The sequence below is a fragment of the Pseudorasbora parva genome, chromosome 17 (assembly GCF_024679245.1).
Source record: "Pseudorasbora parva isolate DD20220531a chromosome 17, ASM2467924v1, whole genome shotgun sequence".
Lineage (NCBI taxonomy): Eukaryota > Metazoa > Chordata > Actinopteri > Cypriniformes > Gobionidae > Pseudorasbora > Pseudorasbora parva.
Genome location: NC_090188.1, coordinates 28,332,223 through 28,351,381, shown reverse-complemented (window position 1 = coordinate 28,351,381; position 19,159 = coordinate 28,332,223). Strand labels below are relative to the sequence as shown.

General features: G+C 39.1%; 1 protein-coding gene across 2 annotated transcripts in view; it reads left to right on the top strand.

Moving 5' to 3' along the window:
• syne2b (spectrin repeat containing, nuclear envelope 2b) overlaps window positions 1–19,159 on the top strand; it is a 131,305-nt gene that overhangs the window by 25,602 nt on the left and 86,544 nt on the right. The window contains exons 26-57 of one of the 2 annotated variants that reach the window (XM_067422570.1): window positions 156–308; window positions 1,357–1,550; window positions 1,635–1,725; window positions 1,832–1,914; window positions 2,005–2,128; window positions 2,284–2,429; window positions 2,698–2,848; window positions 4,084–4,679; window positions 4,918–5,085; window positions 5,474–5,624; window positions 6,113–6,271; window positions 6,346–6,513; window positions 6,629–6,730; window positions 6,828–7,031; window positions 7,105–7,312; window positions 7,429–7,541; window positions 7,760–7,965; window positions 8,038–8,145; window positions 9,387–9,666; window positions 9,914–10,243; window positions 10,376–10,705; window positions 11,109–11,438; window positions 11,533–11,877; window positions 12,060–12,238; window positions 12,575–12,890; window positions 12,998–13,162; window positions 13,417–13,764; window positions 13,870–14,006; window positions 14,215–14,356; window positions 14,483–14,656; window positions 14,735–14,809; window positions 14,920–18,618. In XM_067422570.1, coding sequence (XP_067278671.1) covers window positions 156–308; window positions 1,357–1,550; window positions 1,635–1,725; window positions 1,832–1,914; window positions 2,005–2,128; window positions 2,284–2,429; window positions 2,698–2,848; window positions 4,084–4,679; window positions 4,918–5,085; window positions 5,474–5,624; window positions 6,113–6,271; window positions 6,346–6,513; window positions 6,629–6,730; window positions 6,828–7,031; window positions 7,105–7,312; window positions 7,429–7,541; window positions 7,760–7,965; window positions 8,038–8,145; window positions 9,387–9,666; window positions 9,914–10,243; window positions 10,376–10,705; window positions 11,109–11,438; window positions 11,533–11,877; window positions 12,060–12,238; window positions 12,575–12,890; window positions 12,998–13,162; window positions 13,417–13,764; window positions 13,870–14,006; window positions 14,215–14,356; window positions 14,483–14,656; window positions 14,735–14,809; window positions 14,920–18,618 — 9,975 coding nt within the window. The remainder of the gene's footprint in view (window positions 1–155; window positions 309–1,356; window positions 1,551–1,634; window positions 1,726–1,831; window positions 1,915–2,004; window positions 2,129–2,283; window positions 2,430–2,697; window positions 2,849–4,083; window positions 4,680–4,917; window positions 5,086–5,473; window positions 5,625–6,112; window positions 6,272–6,345; window positions 6,514–6,628; window positions 6,731–6,827; window positions 7,032–7,104; window positions 7,313–7,428; window positions 7,542–7,759; window positions 7,966–8,037; window positions 8,146–9,386; window positions 9,667–9,913; window positions 10,244–10,375; window positions 10,706–11,108; window positions 11,439–11,532; window positions 11,878–12,059; window positions 12,239–12,574; window positions 12,891–12,997; window positions 13,163–13,416; window positions 13,765–13,869; window positions 14,007–14,214; window positions 14,357–14,482; window positions 14,657–14,734; window positions 14,810–14,919; window positions 18,619–19,159) is intronic. The other variant, XM_067422571.1, reaches the window with a different exon arrangement.

Here is a 19,159-nt window from a genome sequence, read left to right as displayed (position 1 = left end):
TTTTATTTTAGATACTGTCTAACTGAAATGCTCTACACTACAGTATATGTAACTGTACGTGAAGATAACTAACTCAAATATTAAGAGATTGTGTGCTTGCTGTGTGTTTCTTTATTTAATTAAATATTAATTAATTAATTAATTAATATTTTTAGGCTGTTCGAGTGCAAATATCAGAGTTTTTGAGGCAACTCAGATTTGAGTTAACCCGCCTGCATTTTAACCGTATGGTTGAGATATGTGAGATGCACTTTAAGAGGGAAAAACTCAACCTTAAGCCTGAATCAATATCAGAATCAAGCGGAGAGGTAAAGTTACTACTACCCTGACCGCAGCGCATGAGATCGAATGGGTTTGGGGATGATTTTCTCTCTTTCTTTACGTTTTATTTCCGACTTTGATTTATTTATTTGTATTAAACTTATGATTTGGGTTCCATTAATCCCTACATTTATTTTTATTGTCTTTCCTCTTAACCACATTACTACTCACTCATTTGGCATGATATATAACAACATTTTTGTTACTTCCTATTTGCATGTTGCAAGGCAGCAAAATACTGCCAAATGAAAACAATAAAGGTGCTTTCAATAAAGTAGCAGCATTAAAGTAGCAGAGTTAGTTCACCCAAAAAGAAAATTATCCCAAAATGTACTCATCCTCAAGCCATCCTAGGTGTATAGGTGTATTCTTTCAGCCAAACGCAATCAGTTATATAAAAAAATATCCTGGCTCTTCCAAGCTTTATATTGGGAGTGAATGATACCATAGATTTTGAAGCCCAAAAAAGCACTACCATCCATCATAAAAGTAATCCATATGGCTCCCAGGGGAATGGTGTAGGCTTTTCAGAAGCGAAGCGATGCGTTTTTCTAAGAAAAATATTTGGGCTGGGTGAAAAATATTGATTTCTCGATTTTAATCGATTTTTATTTTTACGAACCAATATTGATTCTTAAATCTCAGGAATTGATTAGTCATCCTGTTTCAGTTGATGAATGAATGGAATATTGTAGAGCACCTCCCATCCAATAAATTGTTTTAATCATTAAAGGAATACATGTATTGTACCTTATATATTTATATATCCTAAATAATCGATATTGAATCAAATTAAATCATAATCTATTCAAACTGCAAGCTTGTGAATCGAAATCGAATTGTGAAATTTGTGTGAACACCCAGCCCTAAAAATTATCCATATTTATACACCTATGATGGCTTGAGGTTTGGTAAATTATGGGATCATTTTCATTTTGTGTAAACTAACCCTTTGAATGATAAAATAAAGATTAAAATTACAAAATCATTTACATACTGTAGGTTTAGTGTCAGTTTTTCTCTCTCTTCCTGCAGGCTTGTTTTTCAGCAGAGGGCAGTCTGGCAGAGGCAGGGCAGCAGCTTGAAGCTCTGAAGGAGTTGTGTGATACTCTGAGCCCTGAGGACGCACACAGGCTCGCACAAGCCCAACTCAGAGAATGTGAGAGAAGGCTTGCTGCCATCCAGCGGCAGTTTAGTGGAGACAGAGATACACCTCCTCCAGAAACTGGGTAAAAGGAGGAGAAAGAGCCTCTCTCACATATGTTATTCTTGTCTGATAAAAACATTTTGGCATTAATAAATTGTTTTAATAGTTCACAAACAGAGCAAACAAAAGAGCCACCAACTCCGAAAGCACCTACAGTCTCACTTCCAGCTGAGAAGCCCAAAGAAGTTGTTTCAGAGGTACAATTAAAGGGATATATTTTTAGCACATGTGTTGTATATAATCAAATTAGTTCCTAATAAATTTATCTTTGGGGAATTTTCTGTCTGGGGGATAATGTTTTAGACTGTTACACCGATTAGCCCCCAGCAAACAAGAACTGTGGAGAAGAGAGAAATAGTGAAACAAACGAGTACAGAAGAAGACAGGTATCGATAAAAAATACATTTTGTTTGCGTTTCTGTATATATTGCATCAGAATCTTATGTTTCACATCTACTTTTTCTTGGACTGCTCAGGTACCGCAGCTCCAGATTTGCATTACAAGCTCAGCTGAATAGAAATGAGCAATGCATGTTGGGAGATCGTCCCTCAGAATCAGTCACTCCCACAGACCTGCAGAAAAGACTAAGAGAATTAAAGGTAATGCACAGTATTTTTTGTAGTTTTTAAAACTGGTGGTGATTTGATATTATTATGCATTTTTAAAGCACAATTACTATAAAAGTCAGGCCATAGCTATTTTTATAACTGGCAGGGAAATTAATAAATTTGTCCCCCTCTCTTTTTTGTTTTAGTCTGTGTGGGATGAGACAGAGTCTTTGTGGAAGGAGTATGAAACATTTTGTATGCAATGTGTTCAGTACAACGAACGATCTGTTGAGCAGGACCGCATGGAGCTCACTGTCAGGTGGAGAGAGCAGAGGTCACAGTTACAGGGCAGGTGTGTGTGTGTGCATAAAAGAACAACAACCCTGTCATATGAACGTTTGTGTGTAGACATGGCATTACACTGATCTTTCAGAGCAGTAATGTGTTTTAAACTAGTGAGCTGAAATAGATTTTCAGATAACAGCATATTACAGCTTTTTTTCCTTTCACCCAGTCATATGATCCACTACAGTCAAAGAGTTCCAGAGAAAATATCCTGTAGCCAGACTGTCTGTGTGTGCATTGTGTTGTCTGTTAAAGAATTCTATGCTTTCTGTCAGGGTGGATTCACTAGGAGCAGCACTTGAGCTCATGGACTCGATTACGCTGAAGATCTCTGAGATTTCGAAAAGGCTGGAAAAGTTAATCAAAGAACCCAAAGACATTAAAGGATATACTCTAGCTAACCCTGCCATTTTGAAAGATGTGAAGGTGAGAGACATTTATATTTATTGATTTATAAATCTATTGATGTTGATAGTTTGATATGTTGACAATATTGATCTATTGATAGTTCTATTGATGGTTAAGGTTGGTTATTAAGACACAAATACCATTTTATTTGATTAATGTAGTTAATTTATCTGTTATCATCTGTAAGTTTATGAGTAAATTAAATGAGAAATGAGTCAAGTACACAAATGGCATTTTTTTTGTTAATGGTGTTAAAGGTTGTTAATGGTGTTAATGGTTAAAGGGCATATGACACAGTTTCTGCCTGTACATAATATGTTAATCTTGAGTACCTATAGAGTTGTATTGCAGTAGTAGTAGTAGTATTGTTGTAGTCTTTGGTTTTATCATAATTATAAAAGACAGATACGATGTACTGATTCTTTCTAAAACCACCGAACTCTTGGCGGCATGCAGTGGGCGGAGCTAAAGACTAAAGAGTCACACACACACACATACACACACACACATACACACACACACACAATACATCATGGCATTATGCCTGGATAACTTTCGATTCACTTTACGTTTGTGTTGTTTATATTAAATGCACTTGAGCGCAGTTTGTCAACAAAACACATTTGCATAGACCTTTCGACTCATGACCGGGAACAAACAAACACACTTTGCAGAACTCCGTTAGTGCTCCGGGAAAACAAACTGCATCCACTGATTCCTTAACTCTGGGATATTTGGCAATCTGAACAAGGTTATCTTTTTCTCACAACCAGAAACACAGTTCTTCAGTGACATTGTTGATTTTGTTGTCTTAAAACAAAATGACAGCGCTGTCGATTGCTCCCGTAACTTGAACGAAACTTGCTGATGAACGCACTTTTGCTCTCGCTCTGGTTGATGTGTGCACGGGCTCATCCCGGAGAAGTGCCCATACAAGGAATTCCTCCCTTCATGACCGTTCTAAAAACGTTCTGAAACTTGTCCGAAATCCTGATGGAGTATATTTGGCACTGAAATACGTCCAGTATTTATTTTTTTAGGGGCCATATTTAGTATGAGAATCCAACTCTTTAACAGTGTAAATAAGTATTGTGTGAAATAGCATTATATTCCCCTTTAAATATAATAGAGAGAGAGAGACAAGGAAGTTTGACTTAATAGATTCCGTGATAAGGTCGGTGCATGTTAAACTTAGCTCTTTTCCTCCATCCCATCTTTTTATCTAAATATAGACTTCTTGTCTTTTTATTCAGGACTTAGATGAAAGTATCCAGACAGAGATGGATCGTTTGTCTCGATTCGACTCTGAACCAAGTCATCTGGACCTGCGAGACCGATCACCTCTGACTCAGGTGGTTCTAAACCACAGATCCAGTCTGGACCGGCTTAGGCAACAGGTGCGCAAGAGCGACGCTGCTGCCCGTGCCCTCGAGCGCTTCCTCATGTCCCTGCGCACCGTGGAGCTCGATGTCTCTTCTGTTCAGAGCGCTCCTAGCAATGATCCTGTGGTACTGCAGGACAGCCGTTCTAAGCTGGCACTAATCAGAAAGGGAGTCAGCAGCCTTAAGGATAAGGCTCCACAGCTGGACCAGCTTTTGGGTGGAGCACAACTCGAGGTGACCCAGGACGGGAGACCTGTTTCCTGTCTGGATATGGTGGGGGTCCTGGTTCACGGAGTGGAAGAGGCAGATGATCGTCTGATGATTAGACAGAATGAGCTCCAGAAGGAACAGCAGAACCAGGGCCTTGGCCTGAGGAGGAAGACTATGCAGGCTGAGCTGAGAAAGGTGCAGGGGGCAGCAGAAAAACAAGGTCTAAAAGATCCCACCTTGCCAGCTGTGCAGCACCGGTATTGCAATTATTTCCTTGATCTCATGATGCAGCGCTTTTGTGTGCCAGTATGTCTTGAAATTGTCTTTATTCATGCTCAGTAAATATTGATTTGGAGTTAATTGATTAACTTTGATTAATTAATAAGTATGTGATGTCATTTAATTATTTAAACAATTGAATTAATTAATAATGCCGTTTTTTAGTAGAATGTCCAAAATGGTTAATCTTCATACACTGTTTGCATCTGTGTTTAGGATTCGAGCGCTGTCCGATCTGGAGTCACAATTGAACTCTCTTCGCCCTGAATACCAAAGCATTAAGAAGGCTCTGTCTGAAGCCTCTCTACAAAAAGGGAACCCTGATCCAGCAGATGAAGAGCTGGACTTGCTTTGGGAAGAGACTGAGAGGGCTGTATCTGACAGGTGGGTTCTAGACCAGAGCTGAGATTTGTTCAAAACTGCATTAATGCAGTTTGCCAATTCTTTTCCCTTATAGGGTTAGTTATTTACTCACCTTCATGTACTTACAAAACAACAAAAACAAATGAAAATAGATTTTTGGAAGATATTTTTCATTAAACCTGATCATTTTTGGTACCCATGAAGAAAAAATGAATAATTCTTAGTGTTTTGTTGTTGTTGTTGTTGTTGTTGTTGTTGTTGAAAATATAATAATGCAGAGAGTTTTCTGTGATGGGTAGGTTTAGGGTTAGGGATACACAATTTGAACAGCATAAAAATCATTGTCTATGGAATATCCCCATAAAACATGAAAACTCAACTTGTATGTGTGTATGTGTGTGTTTGACAGACAAGAGCAGTGTGCTGTTCTTATGGAACTGCTGAAGAAGTTTCAGAACTGTCGCAGTTACCTGAGCAACACTCTCCAGAGGGCGGAGCAAACAACCAATGAGCAGGCATCATACTTGGGAAAAGACAACCTGCAACGCCTCCTAGCAAAAGTATGTCAACCTCAGACTAATCCCAACTCCTGACAAAACATGCTAATGTTATAATTGCCTATTGTAATTTATTATCAGGTTTCCTTCACATAAAAGTAATTTTATACTGGATTTGCACCACCAGGGGTCAGTCATTACTCATAATTCAGATTTGTTTGTTTTATGTTTCCATAATCTACATGTACATCAACTATGCTTTTATTAGTCTGAAAGAAACGACTCTTCTCATGGTTCTAACGAATTAGAAACAGAGTTTCCTAATGCTTTTGGATGCTTGTTGTAATTGGACTTTGTTTGCAGAGTACTGATGATTAATAAAATGGATTATAGACTGCACTAAAAACAAGTTATGGGTCATGCATACCTAGTAAGAGTAGCTTAGATCCGTAACTATCAGGCCACCATGGTCAATTTTTCTATTAAATCTCATACTGTGTATTTTTAAGTGTAGTCCTTCATTATATTTACAATAGGTGTTAATATTGCAGGTTGTTGGTATAAAGGAGGATCTTAATGGCCTCGGACCCAAGATGGAGGAGTTCAGATCTGTGTGCAGACAGTTGCAGTCTCAGCTGAGGAAAATTCCTGATTGCTCAGAAACTCCGTTTGAGACAGAGGCAGATGCTTTGGTGGACTCATGGCTAGATGTGGGTATATGAAAACATCTGTTCACATGCTTAACATTTAATTTTCTTGGTAAATCTCTGTGTCTCTCTGGCAGGTGTCAGAGAAAACGGACAGTTACATGGATAACCTGCGTGTGGGTCTGGAGTTGTGGGAGAAACAGCTGGTTCTGGGTGGAGAAGTGGACAGCTGGACTTCAACTAAACTTATCATCTTTTCAGAGTCTCACCCTTTCAGCAGTGAGGCGGAGGTTCTCAGCATGAAGGTGTGACTTCACGAAATGATTCATATGCTTAAAAAGGATTCAGAATGTTCAACGACATGGACTAAATGGCAAAAAAACAATCGTTTTGGTTTAATTTGGTCTTTATGTTTTTAAGAATGAGATTCAGTATCAGGAGGACAACCTTGAACACTTCCACAGGAAGTTAATAGAGATCCAGGAACTGCTGCAGAGCAAAGAATCTCCACTTGAGTTACAGGTGAATATGCAGATTACTTTTTCTGTTATTAAATGGTTTTACTTTACAAATTCCTAATTATTCCTAACTTTAAATGTACACACACTGTCTACCTTAGGTAATGGAAACAAACCTGAGGAAGAAAATGGAGCAGGTTAAAGAACTCTTCTCCGACTGCACTGACGTGTTCCAAGAGCTCCTCACAGTTAAAGCGCATTTGACTGAAAGGATTGAAACTTATCAATCATCTGTGAAGAATATACGCTCCTCAGTAGATACAATGAGTTCAGAGGATCGCACACAGCTGGAGGCACATTTGCAGGTATGATTATTAGACAGTCAGCATGTATTAAAACTTTCTTTTTGTGTATAATTTAATTTATTTTCTTTTGTAGGACTTGTGTGAGCAGCTTTTGGACCAGGAGGAGCAGGCTGAATCTTTACTGAAGGAAATCAATCTCATGTCCAGCATTACTGGACCTGAGGCTTTGGATGAGCTGACCAATCACTGCAAGCATCTCAAAGACAGCATTGCTGAAACACGAGAGCTGATTCGTCAAAAGAAGGAACAGGGGGAGAAAAGCTTCCTTCAGACTATTAAAGGTCCAGAAACCTTATTCTTTGCAAGCGCATTGTGCCATTAATTGGAAACTAATTAATAAATGATGTACTTTTTTATTATTTTTGTTTTATCTATTTGTCCTTTTGGCTCTCTGTAGAAGAGTTTCAGTCATTTGAGGAATGGTTGCAGGATGAGCAGCTCTCTGTGAATGAGTGTTTTGAGAACCCTGAGAGGAAGCAGGATGTAGAAATCTCCATGCAGAGACTGACAGTGAGTAACAGTGAGGTCACAACCCTTTGATTATTATGGCAATTTGGAAATACTTTTCAACCAAAGAGTACAATACATTAAATGCAGGGACAACAATTCAATGGAAAGAGTCACCAGGTGTTTGCAGCTTACTCAAAAACATAATTATAAAATAACTGAAAGGATTAAAATTGAATAGTGTCTGTTTAACAATACTGAACAGGTTACTTTTTCTTTAGAATTTCCTGGCCTCTAAAGAAGGAGAACAGCGTTTGGCCCAGTTGAAGGAGAGATTTGAAAGAGGTGGAGGGGCGAAGGTTCCCTCTGAGGCTCAAGCTTTGCTCTCCACATGGCATCAGGAACAGGAAGGAGAACTGGCCACACTCAGAGCTCACTGCCAGGGACGCCATAAACAGTTAGATGACATCCTTCAAAACCTCAACAGGTACATGGACTGAGCTCACATCATAGCTATTGGTTCTTACTGTTGTTTTAATCTATCCAATCATCTCTTTAGTTTGCAAGAGGAACATAACCATTTGAAGGACTGGCTTCAGCACAGGGAACAAGTGCCAGAACAGAGAGAAAAAGTTAGGCAAATACAAGAGGAGTTTCTTAAAGAAAGGTACAACTCGCTTTTCATAATATTTATTGTGTAGTTTTGTTTAAAGGAAGTGTATGTAAGATTGTGGCCAAAACTGGTACTGCAATCACTTTCAAATGACTGTAGAGGGGTGTATCCCCTCTCCCCTGACTTGAGGTTGCCAGATTGGCTGCAGGATCAGCAGGAACGTTTGTATCTGCAGCTGTGGTAACTAGAGCAGAGCTGGCAACCCGGATGCCCAAAGACTACTGACTTTGTGATTGATCGATAGGTGGAGGGTGGCTCTTCAGGCCAAAACACAACATGACAACATCAACATCAGTTGAGGGCTGCAACAACAACTTTTAAATGACAATATCTCAACCGGACTACTGTTGTCAGTGATAGAATATTTGAAATGAACATTATTTCTTAATGTCTAGTGACATATCAGGGCCATTTTAGGATTAATTGAAATACTTTTCTTACATACAGTTCCTTTAAAGCGTATTCAGTTTTTTTTTTTTTCTTCTCCCAAAATTAAATATATTTTAAAAAAAATGTAAAAACACATTTGCATGTTTGTGGTTCTATGACATCCAGGTAAACAAATTAAAATTATATAAATAGAAATAATGATATTAATAATAATTATTATTATAAATAGAATGTATTACTTTTCTAATAATACAGTTGAATATTTGATAGTTAAAAGGATTTTTTACACTAGAAGTTACTAATAACCAAGCGGCAACCTTCCCAAGTTTCAGTTTAAACCAATACAGAAGTAACTTAAACTGCAATTCATTGCTTTCATTGCCGCTAGAGACAGACTCCAGAAGGGAGCAGAATCTTATTGAGCCCAATGTTAAAATGCCCAACTTTACAGCAGCAAAAAAAAAAAAACATGTTTACAGCCTGGTACAAATTGTGGTTTTGGTCTATACAGCTAATTTTGCCCTTCATGACAACTGCGAGGGGGTGAATTTTTTTGTAATTCATTCATTTACATTATATAAAGCCTTAAAGTTCTGCATAGGTAAGGGCGTGGTTACTTTGAGTGACAGGTGGATAGCCATTTATCCGCTGTCTGTTAGTCATCGCGTCACCTCAGCTCCGCCCACGTTTATCTGCCACGTTTCTGTTTCTTGTGAAAATAATAATTAAATTACATATGGTGCCTTTTCACAACAAAAATGAATCACCCTTGCTAAGTTTTGGGGAGAAAACTCTACAGTGCACATGAAACATGCACAACTTTTACTTTCATCCTTAATCCACAGTGGTCGTATGGAGGCATTCAATGACCTGTTATCCACTGTAAGGATGCGTGGCCTGAGGGGAGACCCTTTCCTAAGAGACAGTGAGACTCTGATAGACCGGTACCACAGTCTGGGGATTCTTTTGGAAAATCAAGCCCAAGTGCACAAGACTCTCGATGATCAAACCGAAACTTTCCAAACCAATGCAGAGCCGATTAGAGCCTGGATCAGAGATTTAAAGCAAGGACTTGAGTGCATGGGCACAGACACCCCAATCCAGGAGAAACATATGAATGCTCAGGTGGGTCTCCAAATCATCATTGTTTGGATTTTAGCTGTGTTTCGCTGAATAAAACATACATTCATACATTCTTAAACTTAAAAAGGAATAATTTACACAAAACATTTAAATTCAACAATAATTCAGGTTCCAAACCTGTATGACTTAAATTTTTCTATTAAAGTTCTATACAATTTTTCTAAAACATAATTTCTAAAGAGCATTCTCAATGTATTTAGGATAATTTTAATCTTTTCTATGTTTTAAGGTTGTTCTGAATCTAAGTGCTGAAGGTGATTCTAAACTGGTGGCTCTGAAAGAAGAGTGCAATGCCTTATGTGCTCATGATATTTTGGAGGACACCAGAAGACAGGAGCTCATTCACACCCTTAGAAACATTGAAGATGAGTGGAAAAGAGTTCTGGATACGGCTCAACAATTAAAACATCAAGCAGAACTTCAAGACACTCTCTCCCGGGAACTAAACGATCTACAGGCCCAGGAAGAGAGCACCCAATCCTGGGTGAGAGAACAACTGCAAATACTGCACTGTCTGGGGAAGGAACTTCAGCCACAGGAAAAACTAGTCAAAGTACAGGTAAGGGCAGAGCAAAAAGTTTGTTAAAAAAGAAAGGCCCTTTCTAGGACTCTCAAATGATACGTATCTACCTAAATCTAAAGGTTGCAATGCACGTATTGTGTTGGGGAATAATGGCTGTATATCCTCTAGGCTGTCTTGGACCTTGGTGATGAAGCCGATTCCAGATTGGCCAGTTTACAAAGACAAGGAAAAAATGTATGTTCTTATAAAGAGCTTGACAATGAGAGGAGGAGCCACATTGACCAGATCCAAAGAGCGATAGAGGAGGAGTGGAGGAAGGTGCTACAACTTGCCCAAGAGCTCAAGAACCAGGTCAAGCATGAGGAATCTCTCTACAGATTGTTACAAACCTTTTGTGATCAGGGAGAAGACACTCGATCCTGGATTAGACAGCTCAGAGAGACCTTGGGTTCCCTTCCTGTGACATCTTCCATTCAAGAGAGGCTTAATGGAGTTAAGGTAATAGAGAGGAATATTTAACCCTTAAATGGTGCGGTAAGTGAGTGGGCCTAATTTATGATAAAATATAATAGGTCTATTGGAAATGACTATTTATAGGGACTTCCCTGTCAAAATATTGTTTCTAAGCATCACGTTATTTATGTTGAAAACAGATAAAAATCTAAAGGCATACATTGGATTGTATCAGATGACTAAAAGTAGCCAACACATTCAAAATGCAGGGCTACAAAAATATAAATGGCACATAAAGTGATTTATTGGGTCTTATCCATTATCCTTAGTTAAGAAATATATCCTGGAACAGTAAATATTTATTGAAAACCTATAAAAGCTACGATGGGCTGCATGAAGAAAAGCAAAATAGAAATGTTCTAGATGAATATCCTGGTTTGTTTTTTAGGCAGTACTAGCTCATAGATCTGAGGGGGACTGTAAACTTGCTGATTTAAAGACACAAGGAGAGAGTCTATGTTCCTATGAAGATCTAGAAGAGGACAAATATCAGAAAATCCAACAGACATTAAAAGATGTGCAGCAAGAGTGGATGCGAGTTATGACGGATGCTCAGGAGCTGAAGAACCAATCAGAATTCGAGGATTCTCTTTCCAAGGATCTTCAGGATCTTCAAGAACAGGAGGAGAGCACTCAATCTTGGATCAAAGAGCAGCATCTGAAGATTCAATTGCTAGGTGAAGATACTCCGTTACAAGAGATAATGAATGGAGCTCAAGTAAGCAACTAAGAGTGATATTCAAACTTCAACAAATATGTACTTAAAATACAGTCTGATTTACTCACTGATTTTAATGGTTTATTTACTGTAGGCCATCCTGAACTCAGAATCTGAGGGTGATTACAAGCTTGCCACACTGAGGAGGAAAGCAGAGGGGTTATGCTCTCGAGATGGCCTGGAAGAGAAGAGAAAACAGGAAATCCAACTGAACCTAAGATTTATTGAAGATGAATTGAAGAAGGTCCTATCAAGAGCTCAGGAAATAAAGAACAAGGCTGAGCTACAGGATTCTCTTGCAAAGGAGCTTCAGAATGTATATACCCAGGAGGAGACCACCTGGTCCTGGTTGAAGAAACAGAAAGATGACCTGGACTCACTGGGGAAAAGCACTCATGGTACACAGAACCAGATTGAGGAGAGATTAAGCAAAGCACAAGTAAGTAGTATAATATGGAGAAACTAAATAAAAAAAATTAAGGAAACTGTAAATTCTTCTGATAATGTCCAATTGGCCTGGTCCAATAAAATGGACCAATGTCCATTTCACCATTTAAACATTTACAAAAAGGGTGAAAATGTGGCAGTCAAGAAAAAAATATATACCCCTCTGTCTTTCAGGAAATTCTAAATCTTCACTCTGAGGGCAACTCTAAGATTGCAGCCCTGAAAAGGACAGTGGACCATCTATATACCCGTAAAGATCTTGACGAAGACACAAGACATTCTCTCATTGAGAAAATGAAAAATGTAGAGGAGGAGTGGAAGGCAACACTGCAGCAAGCACAGGAGCTGCATAGGTTTGATATAATAATTATATGTAAATAGTAATTGGACACAGCACTGATAAATCAAAATAGATAGAGTCAAATGAATTGCAATAATCATATTTACAAATACTATATTATGCTGAGAAAATTATTTTTAAATAAAAAAGATAATTTTAAGACATTATAAAACTATTTAAACCATGTAATTGAATAGGCATGGCTTTTTGTGAATGGATAAGCTTGCTTGATTAAATACATATTTAAAAAAAAATATATATACTTAATGTGGTAAATTAATAGCGCTTACAGTCTCATTTTTATACTAAAAAGAATCATATATCATATAAATTTTATTATATTTTGCAGTCTGCTGAAAAGTGTAGTGGAACGCCTCCTGTCCTGTCAGTGTCAGAAGGAACAGCTTCAGTCTCGTCTGGAGCAGGTAAAACAGCAGACAGCTGCACTGCCACACCACTTTCCCTGGCCTGGTTTTGGGGATCGAAGGCACACAGTGGAGCAGGCCAAGAGTCTGATAGACCGTACCAGAGCCCTGACCCCATCTCTGTCTGCTGTCCGAGCACTCGGGAGGGAGATGAGCCAGCTGACCCGTGATTCCAGCTGGATTGATCCATCCTGGGCCACCATGGAGGAGTGCATACCTAAGTTGATCAAAGAGCTTACAGTAAGGCTGTAGGGGAGTGCTGTGCTAAATATTACTGACTAATTGTGACTAATAATAGAAACCGGATTTTTGTGTATGACGTTCTTTTTGTACGTTTGCTTGTATAGGAGTTTTGCGTAAATCTTGAAGAGGAAATACGGAGAGAGCGAGTTTGTGCTCAGCTAGTTGAGCAGCACACTGTAGCTCAGGATTGGCTGAGAGAACAAGTCAAAGGTTTCGGTGCCCTGCCCACTGAACGCCATGAGTTACAAGGCTCTATTAACACTCTTAAGGTCTGTTTGAATCCTGTTTGAATATATGTATTTATTGCGACTGTCAATTTAATGCATTCATTTAATTTAACTTATTTAATAAAAAAATAAGTTAAATAAGTTCCCTGACCCCTTTATACTGAATAAGGAATATTCTTACCATGAGCAATCCAAGCATGTAATTCCTTGTAATCAACTGGATTTATATTGTGAATTAATTGACAGCTCAAATTGTTTTCCCTTTTTTAAATGATCATGTTTCTTTACCTGTCTAGGCACTTCTTCAGACCGTAGACAGGGAGAAGAAAGAAATGAAAGAACTGGATGCCGTTAAAGATTCCCTGATGGACCTTTGCACTCCAGGAGGTTGTGATGCCCTGACCTTAGAGGTCAGCCATCTTCATGACCTCTGTGTGTTCTCAGAGAAGGAGATGAGGGAACGGTTAGCTGTTTGTGAGGCCAGATTGAGTGAAATCGACCTCAGGCTTGCTGAAAGGGCACAGATTCTCAGAGAGCAGGCAGAGGGCCTCCTGGATGAGCTCCGTGCTCAGGACCACTCTTTAGGATTTCTAGTCGGTAGCCAGAATATCAGTCAGCTACAGGAGAACTGGCATAGCTTCAAGGTATTGTGGGAGTATGCTGATTATTATATGTCAGTTGGTTTGTTCTAAAACTTAAAAATGGTCAGTGAATCCAAACAATTTTCCTTTTAAATTATTTTGTCATAGACATGTGAGAGAGACCTTGAGGCTTTAGAGGGTAAAGTTTGTGACCTTGGCCAGGCCCTTCAAATGGTCCCGCCTCATGAGGAGCCCCCTAGTGATGTCATTTCGATAGTGGACACCGTTACACAACAATATTGCAGGTGCATACTGACTAACTTTAAACTGTTTAAAACAGAAATGTCTTTAACAATGTGTTTAAATCTGAATCTACTTTATTTAATTGTATAATTGATAGCATGTTTCTCACTATTATAGCATAATTTTGTATTATATTACAATATAATATTTATTTATTGGAAGTGCATTTTTGGAGAATCATCTTTTCTTTTCTTTTTTTCTTTTTTTTAGTCTGCGATCGAAATTGTCGGAAAGACAGAATGACTGTGCAGACAGCACTGTGCAGTGTGTGAGACAAGCCTTACAAAACATTCAGTCATGGAACCAGATGACGCATGCAAATCCTCCCTGCAGCTCAGCCTCATCCATGCAGGTGTGTTTGTGTTTTAATTTGCATGCAGTATGTGAGTGCAAAACATCATACCTGCAATATACTAGTACTATTTGAACAAGTAAGGTTGCTGTTTCAGTATAAACATACAACATTTTTACTCTTTAGGCTGCAATTGAGGAAGGCGTGCAACTACATAAAAGCCTGCAGGTGGCGCTGTCCCATAAAGAACTCCTGAGGGACTGTCTAGGCCCTGACTTAGCTGGCAAACTTGAAAGAGATGGACTGAAAACCCTAAACGAGGCAGATACTCACATGAATGACCTTAAACAGGATCTTAAGGTGAGTATTACTCAATTATGTGGGATCGTGTTTTAAATGTAATATCTAGTAGTTTAAGTAGATGAGTTTCTGTTTCAGAATCTTGAGGAGAAGGTGAAGCAGGAAGCTCAGAGTTTATCACTAGAGGCTCAAAGTATTTGGTTAGATTCACAGGTACAACTTTCACATTAAAAAACATGAAAACATATTTCTAGACTTTTGTTGTATCCAGCCAAACTAACATACAATGTGCAGCAATAATGTATGATAAATACCATTTGTAGGTTTCTGCTGTGACACCATCGACAAAGGATTCTGAACAGTTGGAATTGCTTTATACCTCGTCCTTTATCACAGAGAGCTGTGAAATGATAGATAACTATGAACAGGCTAAGGTACAGCCATCTGAAAACCCTGAAAGCAAGATTCCTCTATGCGTAATTTCAGAAACTACAACAGAAACAGAAGGTCATGCTGCAAGAAAATCACCACCAATATTAGAAACTGGCACTGAACAGGCCTACGTAAAAGCAATTGTACCGTTAACCACAGAGATTCTATCTGATTCACACATAAGAATATATGAATCTGCTGTTTCTACAAGGAGCCATGGAGCAAATGAAGCTGAAAATGAGAATTTAGTTTCTGTTGGTTTGGAAACAAAGGCTGATAATGATGAGATTGCAGATGAAAAGAAGCCCAACTCTTTGTCTGCTGCTCTCCACAGCTTGGAATCCACAGTACAAGAGACAGACTCTCAGGGCTGTGGAATTCTAAGTCTGAGCTCTAAAGAACAAGAAAACCAGTTGTCTGTTAAGTTTGTGAGCTTAGACTCTTTTGCTGATAGAATGGAGAGTGTGAGCATTGAAGCAGTGACTGCAGAGTCAGATAAAAAGGATGAGGGCTCATATATTCCACATTTTCAAGAGGAACCTGGTTTAGAAGGTGAAAAACAAACAAAAAGGGATGCTGTCCTCATTTTAAATGTAGATACTGTGCACATAGAGAGTGTAGATACACCCACAGACAGTACAGTGAGTACAGCCTCTCCTAGTGCTATTGTAAATGAGAATACAATGGGAAAACAAGATGATGGAACTTTGGCCCCTCCAGAAGTTGAAACTTCTGACATAGAAAAGGAAGCAATCAGCATTCAATCCTTTCTTAATGAGGCAGGTATGATGAGTGTGTCAGATATTAGCTCAGAAATAGAATCAGAACAGTCACAGCTCACTGATATAGACACTAACAGACAAGTGCAAACAACCGCAGACCCACTTGCTGAAACACAAGGTAGTGGAGATGCTGCTTCAAGAGGTATTGGAACATTTTCTTGGAACAATGGACCAAATTCTGCAATTGCTGACAGAGAGGGCAACTGGACTACAAATAATGGCCCGCGTGAAATTCAACGGCGATATATTATTCTAGACTTCCCTGAGGGGGATGAGATGCAAAGACATCATGCTCATGAAGCTACTTCTTTAAGAGAACCTACTCAGACACAGATTCAGGGATCAGAATGTTCAGTATCAGAAAGAATAGAGATAGAAGGTGAGGCAAAATTTACTGAAACAGAAACAGGGGTTTTAGCCCACACAAACAGACCACTAGAAGCATCAGAACAATCTGACCCGGATAAAGAAAACCAAATCCTACCAACAAGGCAGGTTAGAGAAGTCATGCATGTCATTGTAGAAGAGACAAAGAAGACCCTCTCAGGTTGTGATCCTAAACCTCCAATCAAGCAACAAGATGAGGGAGAAACTGAGATCCAAACAAATACAATGAATGTCTCAACACTAGAGGATAAACCTGAAAGTGAAGAGGCCATGGGTGCCATTTGGAGAGAAGAGACAAAGACCCCATTAGGTGGTGAAGCACAATCCACAGAAATTGAACCTAATCTAAAACCTCATATCAAGCAACAGAATGACTGGGAGCGTGAGGTACAATCTGAAATAATTAATGTCTTACTAACACCAGAGGAGAAACCTAAAGTTGGAGAGGCCGTAGATGTCATTGTAGAAGAAGATACAAACAAGACCCCATCAGGTGAAAAAACACAATTCATGGAGTCTGAATCTAAACTAATGCCACCAGTCAGGCGAAGAAATGGCCAGTCAAACAAGGTAAATGTCTCAATACAAAAGGATAAAGCTGAAGTTGAAGAGGCCATGAAAGTTATTGTAGAAGGAGAGACAAAGACAACCTCATCAGGTGATAAAGCACAATCCTTAGAAGCTGAACCGAAACTGACACCTTCAATTAAGCAGCAAAATGACCAGGAAACTGAGGCCCAGCCAAAAAAGATGGATGTCTCACCAGAGGAGAAAACTGAAGGTGGAGATGCCATGCATATCAAAGAGAAAGAAGAAATCAAGGAGACAAGTGAAAAACCACATTCCATAGAAGCTGAACAGAAAACAACGCCTTCAATCAGGCGAAGAAATGAGAAAAAGACTGATATTCAATCAAACAAGGTGAATATCTTAACAACATCAGAGGAGAAACCTGAAGTTTTAGAGGCCATTGATGTAATTGTGGAAGAAAAGATAAAGATGGCTTCATTAGATGATAACATACAATCCCTAGAAGTGGAACCTAAATCGATGCCACCTGTCAGGGGAGAAGATGAGGGTGAAACTGATGTACAATCAAACAAGAAGAAACTAGACGGTGGGGACTCCATGCTTATCACTGAGAAGGAAGTGACAAAAAAGGTCACATCTGTTGATGAAGCACAATCCAAAGAAGTTGAGCCTAAATCAACTCCACCAGTTAGTAGATGGCATGAGGGTGAAACTGAGGTCCAATTTGACAAGGTGGATGTCACACCCACACCAACACCTCCCACCAGACGACATAAAGGTGATAGGTTATCTATAAACCTTGAATCACAGATAGAGGGAGAAGTATTTCCCACTCCACCAAGTAGAAGACGTAAAGAGAAAATGGAAAGTGAGAGGTTTTCATTTGATTTAGAGTCCCAACCCACACCACCAGCAAGACGACGTAAAGAAAAAGAAGATAGAAGATTATCGCTCAATCTGGAGACCCAACCCACACCACCAGCAAGACGACGCAAAGAAAAAGAAGATGGAAGATTATCGCTCAGTCTGGATACCCAACCCACACCACCAGCAAGACGACGCAAAGAAAAAATAGATCAAAGTTTTCCTCTACATTTGGAGACTCAACCAACACCACCAGCAAGACGACATAAAGAGAAAGGAGAAGATAAAAGATTATCAATGGATCTGGAGACTCAACCCACTCCACCCTTAAGAAGATGTAAGGATAAGCCAGAGAGTGACACATTATTTTACAGTGCTGAATTTGGAAAAAGTGATGATGGACAAACCGTTGAACAAGACGGCAAAGAACCCACTGTTAAACCAACTCCACCTGTCAGACGCAAAATTAGCAGAGTAGAAAGTGATGTGACATTGGCAATTTGCAAAAACCAAGAAGAGAAAGAGACCTTTGTGAAACCTACACCACCAACAAGAAGGAAAGATAGCAAAGTTGAAAAAGAGTTAGCCACAGGTGCTTATGAATCGAAAGAAGAGATGAGCAAAATTAAACCAACTCCACCTCTGAGACGAAAGGATACCCAAGCAGAGACTGATATAGTTTCCACCACTCCTAAAAGTCAACTTGAGGAAGTCTTACCAACTCCACCAACCAGGCGAAAGAAAGGCCAGATAGAAGCTGACAGCATTCAATTAATGACAGAAGAGCCACAGGTGATACCAACTCCAACAACCAGCCACAAAGAAAGTTCAGGGAATGAAATGGTTTGTGCAAAACTGGAAGTGGAAGCTGATGTTGATCCAATAACCAAACAGGAAGATAAAGAGGAGTGTGACACAAAGCAATTGATTGGTCGTGAGCAGCAAGAGGAGGGGCAGTACTCTGAAACCTTGGTACCAGAAACCATAAGTGTAGTCGGTCAAACAGAGAGCATCAGTGAGATGCAGGTAAATTTAATATGCATGATTTCACCAAAGGAACAAACCTGCATGATGGTGTGGTATCTGCATGTTGGATCTTCAACTGAGGATGCAAAATCATTCCCCTTTTCTGCAGTAATTCAATTGTCTCCAATACCAAGCACAGCTAACACATTAAGTTTTAACTCTGATGGAAAAAAACAATCTTCTAATAAAGTTTCCATTAACACCAGTGGCTCCTGAATTGGCTCCTTGTTGTGTCCTCACATGTTGGCCTGGCTTTGGCTGACTTACTACAAAGACAATCCCATCACATTTTGCACCATGCTGCATGGATGAGTTATCAAGGCCTTCTATCAGTGAATATAGATTTAATTAATTTATCATCATTTAATTAATTTATCGTGTCATGTGCATAGAGAAGCCACATATATGCACATATATATTGTTCCTTATCTTCCTAATGGTACTGTGTATGTTTTTAATGGCATTTTGAGTTTGAGTTTGAGTTTGATTATGTGTGTGTGTGTGTGTGTGTTTGTGTGTGAGTGTGTGTATGTGTGTTTAC